The sequence below is a fragment of the Lagenorhynchus albirostris genome, chromosome 1 (genome assembly GCF_949774975.1).
Source record: "Lagenorhynchus albirostris chromosome 1, mLagAlb1.1, whole genome shotgun sequence".
Taxonomy (NCBI): Eukaryota; Metazoa; Chordata; class Mammalia; order Artiodactyla; family Delphinidae; genus Lagenorhynchus; species Lagenorhynchus albirostris.
Genome location: NC_083095.1, coordinates 94,267,827 through 94,280,038, shown reverse-complemented (window position 1 = coordinate 94,280,038; position 12,212 = coordinate 94,267,827). Strand labels below are relative to the sequence as shown.

The window sequence follows — 12,212 nt, the reverse complement described above, 5'->3', positions numbered from 1 at the left end:
GGAAGAATAAGTGTTTGAAGGTATGCTTTCAATACATACAGTCCTATGTTGGACAAAAATGATTTGCTGAAAACGGCACAGCATTTTCTAGGGTCAGCGTAGCCTGTAGTCAGTGTGGTCAGTTTACCGCCAGATGGCACACACATGCCCTGGTAAGGAGGTGATATGGCCCTTTGAGAGCTGTCAGAAGAAATCAATCAATCGTCAGTCCCGACTGCAGATGGAGCCAAATTCAGATGTGCAGATTGGTAGAAAAAGGTAAACAAGCAAGAATCAACTGCATATAGTAGGTTTCAAGAGTTCTCAGGGAGGGACAAATTGGGAGATTGGGACTGACAATATACACACTACTATATATAAAATAGATAACTAATAAGAAACTGCTGTAGAGCACAGGGAACTCTACTCAATACTCTGTAATGATCTATATGGGAATAGAATCTAAAAACGAGTGGATATATGTATATGCATAACTGATTTACTTTGCTGTACAGCAGAAACTAACACAACATTGTAAATCAACTATACTCCAATAAAAATTAATTAAAAAAAAAGAGGACAGTCCAATAACCATTTCCATGCAGTGGAGTATTGGAGAGAGGGCCTGGCTGGAGCTGTATACTTAGGACACATTAGTTATGGCCAAGGGTATCACTATGATGAAGTGTTTAGATTAGGGTTTCTTGACACTGACCTGAGATCCTTGATACCCTATGGCTACAGTTTTTACACATTTGAGGCCACAAAATCAACTAGAATGCTTGTAAAAATGCAGATACCTAGGCCCCATCTGGAGATTCTGATTTGGTTTGGATTTAGAGTAAGGCCCAGGAACTGGCATTTTTACCAAGCACCACAGGTGTATGGGATGCAGTTGGTCCCGGGTCCCCTCGACCTGATGTGAAAATTTTCTGGGAAAAGAGTCAGTCACTCTCCTTAAAGGGGTTCCTGACCCTAGAAATATTGGGAGCTACTAGCCTTCAGGTAAGAGTGAAATGTCTGAGCCAAATTTGGGGATGTAGAGAGGGGGACACACCCCATCTGGAGGGAGGCAGGTGACAGAAGAAGCACCAGGAAAGAGAGAGTGATCTGAAGATGGAGGAGGGAAGCCAGCAGGTCTCATGCCTTGAAGCTAGAGAATTTCAGAAGAGAAAGGATGACAAACGGTTCCAAAGAGCTCAGGAGCAGAGTGCTACAGTGATGATGACTGTCCCAATATCCCGGGACGCCAATTGAGCTGCTCACGGCCCCTTACACCCAGAAGAAGCCCCAAATGTAAGTCATTATAATAATGTCAAATGTCAAATGTGTGCCTACTAGCTATTTAGCAAACCATCTTTCAGAATTTTTTTTTAGCTCCTGACCCTTCTCCTCTTCTGGAATAACAGACCCTCTAGGAACACGTGTGGGCAGCCACATTCATGTTAACACTGTACGCAGGGCTGTTTCCTGGGCCTGCCAGCAGTGCAGCTACACAGGACTCCATGCTAAGAAGGGAGCTCCCTGCTTGGGTTTAAATGCTCTGCAGTTGCCGTTTGGACATTCTTAACCATTTTTTCTTTGAATTTGTGCTTTGTAAGTGAAGTCTGATGGGACAGTGGAGCATGGCCCAGGGGCTTTGAGTCTTGGTTGGTATGTGGCCCTGCCTCCTATCTCCTCCCTGCCTCCCTAGGACAGATTTTCCACTGCCTGCTCCTGTGCCCCTTGACGTGTCCTCCCCACTCCCTGCCCCATCAGTGTCTGCTGCCACCTGCCACCCCAGTGGGGAACCAGGCTCGAGTGCAGGGGAGGCTAGCGTTGGGTGTGTGCCCTGCGTGCTTTTGTCCCAGGGAGCCCCTGTGCCTGTGAGGGTCTGTACTCATGTGGTGAGTAGCCCATGCCTCAAGGAGTACAACATTAAGTAGCAAATGAAAAGCCCCACCATGGCAGGTCAAGAGAGGTTGTGGAAGAAAGGAAAAAGCCTTTTTCCTGCTTCATGAACAAGGGACCCTGCATTTTCATTTTGCACTGGGCCCTGCAAATGGTTGGGTGATTACCCCACCCAACACTCCTAGCTGGAGTTGATTAGAATTGGGTAGATGCATGGTAGGAGCTGAACCACTTAGATTTTTTTCTCCTTGCAGTCTAAAATTGACCCACAATGCCCTTACTTATGTAAAGTAGAGGTCTGTGGATGGCCATGCACAGTGAAAACTCAGTCTGCAGAGAGAAGAAAATGAAGGAGAGAGAAGCAGAGATGAGGGACTGGGTGTCTGCTAGAGAGTCAGAAAGGCTGAGAGAGGAGCTGTGTGGGTTCCCAGTGGCTTTCCAGTTCCTGGCTCCAGCTCCCTGGGTCAGGCTGCTTCCACTGCCCTCCTGGTCTGTCTGTGAGATACCCTTCTGTCTCATGAGGCAAGCTTTGTTTTCACCAGACTGGGTTTCATTGTCATCTTCCTGGACCCACAGACAGACTGCGTTACCCTGCCTTCCTTCCATGGTGGGGGTGGGGAAGTGAGATACCTCCAGGCCTGACCTTTTAAAGCACCCAATGGATGCCATCCTTTGTTCCCCTCTCTTCCCTTGGGAGTGACCTTGGTGCCTGGTGCTCAGATGATGGAGCTACAAGACAGCAGCACTTGGATCTCTGAGTCCCCAGAACTGCCTAGGAGAGTCACCCAAATTTCGCTGGACTTTGTGGAGTGGGAAATAAGCCTTTGCTGTGTTAAGCCGCTGAGATTTTAAGGTTTAATTTTTACCAGAGCATGACCAAACCGAGCTTGACAAATACATCCCTCTATCTTTTTAATAATTTATAATCTCTCACCCGCTTTTCCTCAGGTAAGCTCTAACGGGTCCCTGCTACAAGCAAACAGTAGAATCTTAATCGAGACAGGATATATAGGCACCAGAGTTATGGGGAGTGAATAATAAAGAAGTGTAAGTCTCACTTCCTGTCTTCAAGGGCAGGCGCTGGCCAGTGGCTAACACTACAGGCTTCTGAAAAACCTGACTCCTTGGATCCTCCCACCACAGCCATTCCAAGTCATAGGAGAAGATGTTTATCTCTAATTTCCATTTAGTAGCCTCACTTTTCACCCTGGGTTGGTGTCAGAACTGATGTTGCCTGACCCAAGTGACCTGCTTAGCACATCAATGACCACAGAGGAAGTGGCTACACATTTCCCAAAGCCTTGCTGGTAGAGGAAAAAAAGAAGCCAAAAAATCCAAATAGATTTATCATTGCAACAAAAAGAATAAAACACATAGGCATAAACCTACCTAAGGGCACAAAAGACCTATATGCAGAAAACTATAAGACACTGATGAAAGAAATTAAAGATGATACAAACAGATGGAGAGATATACCATGTTCTTGGATTGAAGAATCAACATTGTGAAAATGACTCTACTACCCAAAGCAATCTACAGATTCAATGCAAACCCTACCAATGGCATTTTTCACAGAATTAGAACAAGAAATTTCACAGTTTGTATGGAAACACAAAAGACTCCGAATAGCCAAAGCAATCTTGAGAACGAAAAACGGAGCTGGAGGAATCAGGCTCCCTGACTTCAGACTATACTACAAAGCTACAGTAATCAAGACAGTATGGGACTGGCACAAAAACAGAAAGATAGATCAATGGAACAGGATAGAAAGCCCAGAGATAAACCCACGCACATATGGTCACCTTATCTTTGATAAAGGAGGCAATAATAAACAATGGAGAAAATACAGTCTCTTCAATAAGTAGTGCTGGGTAAACTAGACAGCTACATGTAAAAGAAATAAATTAGAACACTTCCTAACACCATACACAAAAATAAACTCAAAATGGATTAGAGACCTAGATGTAAGGCCAGACACTATCAAGCTCTTAGAGGAAAACATAGGCAGAACATGCTATGACATAAATCATAGCAAGGTCCTTTTTGACCCACCTCCTAGAGAAATGGAAATAAAAACAAAAACAAATGAGACCTAATGAAACTTAAAAGCTTTTGCACAGTGAAGGAAAAAATAAACAAGATGAAAAGACAACCCTAGAATGGGAGAAAATATTTGCAAATGAAGCAACTGACAAAGGATTAATCTCCAAAATATACAAGCAACTCATGCAACTCAATGTCAAGAAAACAAACAACCCAATCCAAAAATGGGTGGAAGACCTAAACAGACATTTCTCCAAAGAAGATATACAGATTGCCAACAAACATGTGAAAGGATGCTCAACATCATCAATCATTAAAGAAATGCAAATCACAACCACAATGAGGTGTCACCTCACACCAGTCAGAATGGCCATCACCAAAAATCTACAAACAATAAATGCTGGAGAGGGTGTGGAGAAAAGGGAACCCTCTTACACTGTTGGTGGGAATGTAAATTGATACAGCCACTATGGATAACAGTATGGAGGTTCCTTAAAAAACTAAAACTAGAACTACCATAAGACCCAGCAATACCCTGAGAAAACCAAAATTCAAAAAGAGTCATGTACCACAATGTTCACTGCAGCACTATTTACAGTAGTCAGGACATGGAAGTAACCTAAGTGTCCATTGACACATGAATGGATAAAAAAGATGTGGCATATATATACAATGGAATATTACTCAGCCATAAAAAGAAACGAAATTGAGTTATTTGTAGTGAGGTGGAAGGACCTACAGTCTGTCATACAGAGTGAAGTAAGTCAGAAAGAGAAAAACAAATACTGTATGCTAACACACATATATGGAATCTAAAAAAAAAAAGAGGTTCTGAAGAACCTAGGGGCAGGACAGGAATAAAGATGCAGATGTAGAGAATGGACTTGAGGACAAGGGGAGGGGGAAGGGTAAGCTGGGATGAAGTGAGAGAGTGGCATGGACATATATACACTCCCAAATGTAAAATAGCTAGCTAGTGGGAAGCAGCTGCATAGCACAGGGAGATCAGCTCAGTGCTTTGTGACCACCTAGAGGGGTGGGATAGGGAGGGTGGGAGGGAGACGCAAGAGGGAGGAGATATGGGGATATATGTATATGTATAACTGATTCGTTATACAGCAGAAACTAACACAACATTGTAAAGCAATTATACTCCAATAAAGATGTTAAAAAAGTTAAATTATTGAAAAAGAAAAAGGAGACATGTACCACAGTGTTCATTGCAGCACTATTTACAATAACCAGGACATGGAAGCAACCTAAGTGTCCATCAACAGATGAATGGATAAAGAAGATGTGGCATATATATACAATGGAATATTACTCAGCCACAAAAAGAAGTGAAATTGAGTTATTTGTAGTGAGGTGGATGTGCCTAGAGTCTGCCATATAGAGTGAAGTTAAGTCGGAAAGAAAAACAAATACTGTATGCTAACATATATATATGGAATCTAAAAAAAAATGGTTCTGACGAACCTAGGGGCAGGACAGAAATAAAGTTGTAGACGTAGAGAATGGACTTGAGGACATGGGGAGGGGGAAGGGCAAGCTGGGACGAAGTGACCGAGTAGCACTGACATATATACACAACCAAGTGTAAAATAGATAGCTAGTTGGAAGCAGCTGCAAAGCGCAGGGAGATCAGTTCGGTGCTTTGTGACCACCTAGAGGGGTGGGATAGGGAGGGTGGGAGGGAGACGCAACAGGGAGAATATATGGGGATATATGTATACGTATAGCTGATGCACTTTGTTATACAGCAGAAACTAACACAACATTGTAAAGCAATTATACTCCAATAATGATGTTAAAAAAAAAAGAAAAGAAAGTAAGGCCTGGTTCTGCTGCCATAGGAAGAACTAGTGAAAGATGCAACTTCATAAACCTGATATTTCCAGGCCTGGAACACCTCCGAGGTCTGTAGTCTTGACTCTTTCCTACTCCTGCTCCCAGCAAGGACTCCCTGGGGCTCAGGATTCATGTGAGCCACGGCTTCAGTGCCAGAGAGGAGCTCTGGCCAGAGTGGGGGTGATCCCCTCTTTCCCTTGGGAGGCAGGCATGCTTGGCTTTCCTTAAGGGATGGCCTGACAGGGTCCAAGCCCGAATCCACATTTGGAGCCCGAATCCACCAACACTAAAACAACTTGCTAGTTTGCTCAGTGAGGCCAGTTGAGTGAGATCATCATCAGCTACACTAGCTGTTCTGAGAATGGCCTATCCATTTGTTTACCAAAGGCTGAACTGTCTACAGCTTTGAGGCCTCAGTTCCCACCCTCTGTGTTGCTGGTCCATCCTCTGCAACCACCCCTGCTGCCAGCTATTCTGCCAGTCCCAGGGCACCTGACATGGGAAAGTATGTATCTTTCCTCACATGCCCCCATTAAACTGAAGCTTTGGTCCAATCTCATTTATTTGGTGCATTTCAACTTTGGATTATGACCATGGCAACCTTAAAAATGAGTACAGTAGGGATGGCAAATAAGTTTTTTTGTTTTTAATTTCATTTTTTTTTTGCCACGTTGGGTCTTAGTTGCGACACGCGAGCTCTTTGTTGCGGTGCATGGGCTTCTCTCTAGTTGTGGCGTGTGGGTTTTCTCTCTCTAGTTGTGGCGTGCGGGTTTTCTCTTCTTTAGCTGTGGCGTGCAGGCTCCAGGGCGTGTGGGCTCTGTAGTCGTGGCGGGTGGGTTCCAGAGTGCGTGGGCTCTGTAGTTTGCAGCACGTGGGCTCTCTAGTTGAGGCATGTGAGCTCAGTAGTTGTGGTGCGTGGACTTAGTTGCCCCGTGGCATCTTAGTTCCCTGACCAGGAATCGAACCCGTGTCCCCTGCATTGGAAGGCGGATTCTTTACCACTGGACCACGAGGGAAGTTCCAGCAAATAGCTTTTATTTCAAGTGCCAATTCTAATCAATTAGTACAACTTTCTGCAACACCAGAAAAGAATGACCTGAGACCCGAGGCCATGCTTGGCAGCAACTGTGATCCACTATTGATGTCTGCCTGGAAATAGGATAAGAAGTGTTATCACTGGGTTGGAGTCTTGTGGCTGCAAGGAGAATGGGCACTGTGGATTTCAAGCAACTCTGTTGCAACAAGCAGTTCAGCAATATTATGGTTTAGAGATTTTCCAACAAGCCCCTACGTGGAGGCCACTGGAGGTGAAGAATTACCCAAGACCTGCCTTCTTCAAGATATCTGCTCTTCCAGAAGATATGCTTCTGGGGTCCCAAGGAAACCTGGGCTCAGGGGCAAGATGCATCCAGAAAACCACATATCATTTGACAAACTCTGCACTAGCAAAAACCCCAGACTACTCTAGCTAGTGAAGTGCCCTCACTATTCACCTGAGATGTCACCAGCTGCACAAAACTACACGGCATCTGTCTTTGTCCCCAGAGCAACCACAGCTGAGTCCTGGGAAAGGGACAGGAATGGGGTTTCATGGTCACAGCTGGACTAGCCTCAAGTCACATGCACCTGCTTTTTTAAAGATGAATCTAGTGTGGAGCTAGATCTTGTTCTCAGGCCCCAAGCCCAGGGTCTGCCCTGGCAATCCTTCCTGAAGGCATTTTCTGGGAGTTCTGGACCAAGGCTCTCTGCCCCTCTCCCCGAAGTTCCTCAATTCAGTCCTGGGTCCTGTCATCTCCCCGCCCCCAATCCAGGCAGCTTGGCCTATCCCTAGGTACCTCCTTGCCTTTCAACTTGCACTTTTCACACCTAAGTTTTAATTGAAGGGCTTTCAGTGTAAAAGGAGGCCCAATTTCAAGCTACCATGAAAAATGAAGGGGCTGGCATTTGAAAAGCATTTTTAGGTGCCAAAGAATAACCTCCTCAACCCATTTCCAGCATAGATGCGATCCCGCCAGTCTCTCCTAAGTGGTCTCAATAGCTCCAGCCCACATTCACTGAACAGCTTGGCTCTCATTCTATCACTATAAAAATCAGAAAGAAAGAGGCTTTTCCTGTGCCTCTCAACAGGGCTTTTGTGACTGTAATTCCATCCATTTGAGCATTTCTCTAGCGCTCATTACTGTCACACACGGGAACGCTGAAAAGGGACTCCCGGCGATGGAAGAAAGGTGCTTAAGCCACAAGGGTTTCAGAATAAAGGATCAAGCTGTTCTGAAGATATTTAATTTTCTGTGAGGGCTGAAATGTGACTTGAGTAACTCAATTAGCATTTTCTAAGAAGCCACAGGATTATGGCTTTTCTCTCTGAGGCTAAACTAAGCGAACAAGAGTCAGACTTGGACACAGAGTTCCTCAGAGAAGCATCTTTCTTACCAGCCCACCACTCCTATTAATCACTTACATAAATCACAGGTTTAGTCATTCAACAGACTCAACCAGAGTTGAGCTCCTAACACACAGCAGGTAACGAGAGGTACTGGGGAGAATATTGCAGAAGAGGTTTCTTACAACTGCACACACACTGTGCACTGTGAAGTGACCAGGACCTCCCCAGAGCCTGGGGCCATAGACTGAGGAGATCCAACACAAGCTTCAGATGGCTTCAAAGTCTTGTGGTTATTTTTAAAGTCCATGAGAGCTGTGCATTTACTCCATAAAAGGATTTTTTCTTTCTTTTTTAAATTGAAGTAGAGTTGACCTACAATATTATATTAGTTTCAGGTACACTACATAGTGATTCAACATTTATATACATTATAAATTGATCACCATAAGTCTAGTAATTTGTCACAGTACAAAGTTACTGCAATAATATTGACTATATTCCCTATGCTGGACACTACATCCCCATGACTCATTTATTTTATAACTGGAAGTTTGTACCCCTTAATCTCCCTCACTTATTTCACTTACCCCCTAACCCCCCTTTCCTCCCTGTTTGTTCTCTATATCTGTGAATCTGTTTCTGTTTTATGTTTGTTCATTTGTTTTGTTTTCTAGTTTCCACATATAAGTGAAATCATACAATATTTGTCTTTCTCTGTCAGACTTATTTCACTTAGCATATTACCCTCTAGGTCCATCCATTTGGCCGCAAATGGGAAAAATCTCATTCCTTTTTTTTTTTTTTTTTTTGTGGTACGCTGGCCTCTCACTGTTGTGGCCTCTCCTGTTGCGGAGCACAGGCTCAGGACGCGCAGGCTCATCGGCCATGGCTCACGGGCCCAGCCACTCCGCGGCATGTGGGATCTTCCCGGACCGGGGCACGAACCCATGTCTCCTGCATCGGCAGGCGGACTCTCAACCACTGAGCCACCAGGGAAGCCCTCATTCTTTTTTAGTGGCTGAGTAGTATTCCATTGTATATATATACCACATCTTCTTTAGCCATTCATCTATCAATGGGCACTTAGGTTGCCTTCATATTTTGGATATTGTAAATAATGCTGCAATGAACATAGGGGTTCCTTCTGGCTATGAAGTTTCTGCTGAAAAATCAGCTGATAGTCTTATGGGGGTTTCCCTGTACATAACTAGTTTTTTTATTGCTGCTTATAAGATTCTTTAACTTTTGACATTTTAATTATAATGTGTCTTGGTGTGGGCCTCTTTGGGTTCATCTTTCTGAGGATTTCCTGTGCCTCCTGGACTTGGATGTCTATTTCCTTTGCCAAGTTAGGGAAGTTTTCAGATATTATTTCTTCAAGTAGGCTTTCTGTCCCTTTCTCTCTCTCTCTCTTCTTCCTATGGGACCCCTGTAATTCAAATGTTTGCTTGACCCAGAGGTCCCTTAAATTATCTCATTGTTTAAAATTCTTTTTCTTTTCACTGTTTTGATTAGGTGATTTTCATTATTCTGTCTTCCAGATTGCTGATCTGTTCTTCATCCTCTAATCTGTTATTGATTCATTCTAGTGTATTTTTCATTTCAATTATTGTATCCTTCAGTTCTGATTGGTTCTTTTTTATATTTTCTTTCTTTGTTGAAATTCTCACTGAGTTCATCCATTGTTCTCTAGAGTCAGTGGGTATCTTTATGACTACTACTCTGAACTCTTTATCTTATAAATTGCTTATCTCTGTTTAATTTAGTTCCTTTTCTGATGTTTTGTCTTGTTTTTTCATTTGGAAGGTATTCCTTTGTCTCTTTATTTTGCCTAACTCTCTGTGTTTGTTTCTATGTATTAGGGATGTTGGCTAAATCTCCTAGTCTTGCAAGAGTGGCCTTACGTGAAAGGTGTCCTGTGGGGCTCAGTGGTGCAATCCCCCATGGTCACCAGAGCACTGCTGTGGGCATGCTGATGCACGGGACTGGCCTCAGTGCAACTGACTTTGAGGCCAGTCTGGAACTATTGTGGGTGCTCTGTGGTACGGGGCTGGCCCCCTGGAGTGGGAGCCACTTTGGAGGGATGCTGGTGCCAGCCAGGGCTGCCCAGCGGTTGGGGCAGGGCAGAAAGTGTTTTGGAGGGACCAGCTGGAGTGGGTCCTCAGGGGAAAGTCAGGGTGGGGCACACAGTGTTAGTCAGGTTGATGGACAGTGACAGAAATGGTGCCTGCCAGTGCTTCCATCCCCAGAACCCTGCCCCTCCAGCACACGCCTTAAAATTCATCAGTGAGTCTCCTTCTCATGTGACCCAAGCACTTTCAAGCTGCTGCCTCTGTGCTGGGAGTCAGAGTGAATGAATGTGTGTGAAAGCCCCTCAGGAGAGTCTCAGTCTCCCACAGCCCTTCCACTCGCCTAAACGTAAACCTTACTGGTTTGCAAAGCCAGGCATTATGGGGGCTTGTCTTCCCAGTACAGATCTCCCAGGCTGGGGAGCCTGATGTGGGGCTTGTAGCCCTTGCTCCTCAGGGGGAATCTCTGTGGCTGTGACGTCCCTCCTGTGTGTGGGTTGCTGCACTGGGGGTGTGGGTTGGACTAGACTGTGTCTCTGCCACTCCTGCCTGTCTCACTGTGTCCTTTGCTTTCTATTCTTAGTTTAGAAAATCTGTTCTGCTAGTCTTCAGGTGGTTCTCAGAGATAGTTGTTCTGTAAGTAATTGTAGTTTCAGTGTGTCCATGGGAGGGAGTGAGCTCAGGGTCTTCCCACTCTGCCCTCTGGATGTGGACCTCTCCATAATACACATTTAATGCAAAAATAATTTCCCTCTGTTTCCTCAGAATGCTACACCCCCTTCTCAGAGGCAGGAAATGCAGTGTTTGAAATCAGGCACCGTAGGCCCATCCTTGGGCCTGGTTAGTGCCTGGCTGGGGCAGAGAGTGATGAATTGGGTGACTGGCCTCAGCACAAGGTACCATACATTTCTAATTACCCAAGATCAAGTTATTTTCCATGGCCATATTGAAAATATTATTATTTTTCATAATTACATTATAATTGGTTTTTAGCCCAGTAAAAACATATGGTAAAAGCAAACCAACATGTATTTTCATAACCTAAAGGGTTCCTAGGTATTCATTCTGTCCCTGGCCCATTGGCCAGCAAAGGTGCTCCCCACATGAGCTTCTGAAGGGCAGGAGGCAGGCGTCCCTGCCCTGAGACAAGAGGCTGGTCTCTCTCAGACTCTGGAATAATCACATCAAGACCATTCCCCTGGGACTTCCCTGGCCGTCCAGTGGTTAAGACTGTGCTTCCACTGCAGGGGGTGTGGGTTCAATCTCTGGTCAGGGAACTAAGACCTTGAGCAGCCAAAAGAAAACAAGAAAAAAGACCACTGTGTTCTTCCCCTGCCCCACCCACCAGCCATTCCAGGTCCTAAGGCTTGATGTGCCTTGAGGTTAATTCCCTCCCTCCTTTCTACTTGTCCTTGATTCACTGCGTGGAGGGGGACAGAGTATGACCAACCTCCAGTCCCACCCAGCACATAGTAGGCACCACACAAAGCACTCTTCATAAAAAGTATTTTCTTAACTAATTAGCGGTTTGCATCTAGAGCTTCCCATTCAAGCTGTATGTATGATATAGGGAAATAATTACTTCTGGTAAGAGCTCTCTACTATTTAGCGAGGTCTTTTTCCTTTCTTTTCCCGTTTAAAAAACTAATGGAAATAAGGAAAACATCAATGACCTCAGTTCAGGGTACCACAATATTTCTAATTACCCAAGACCGAGTTATTTTCCATGGCTGTATTTCTGTGGCAATACCAAAAATATTATTATTTTTCAAAATTATATTACTATTGATTTTCAGCCCATTGAAAACATCTGGTATACAAGTAAACCAACATATATTTTTATAACCTAAGGAGTTCCTAGGCGTTCATTCTGCCCCAGCCCTTTGGCCAGCATATGTGTTTCCCGCATAAGCTGCTCTTGGTCAGTGCTCGGCCAGCCTACCTGTCAGGCAGATACCCCTGGTGCTGTTGCACAGGTCCACCATCACTCGGATCTG

The 12,212-nt window shown here is 44.6% G+C and overlaps 1 protein-coding gene across 4 annotated transcripts in view; it reads right to left on the bottom strand.

Annotated features, from left to right (window-relative positions):
• Positions 1-12,212, bottom strand: part of GLDN (gliomedin) — a 65,291-nt gene that overhangs the window by 23,201 nt on the left and 29,878 nt on the right. For all 4 annotated transcript variants that reach the window (XM_060169180.1, XM_060169174.1, XM_060169190.1 and 1 more), the window contains exon 2: positions 12,158-12,209. In XM_060169180.1, the coding sequence (XP_060025163.1) occupies positions 12,158-12,209 (52 nt within the window). The remainder of the gene's footprint in view (positions 1-12,157; positions 12,210-12,212) is intronic.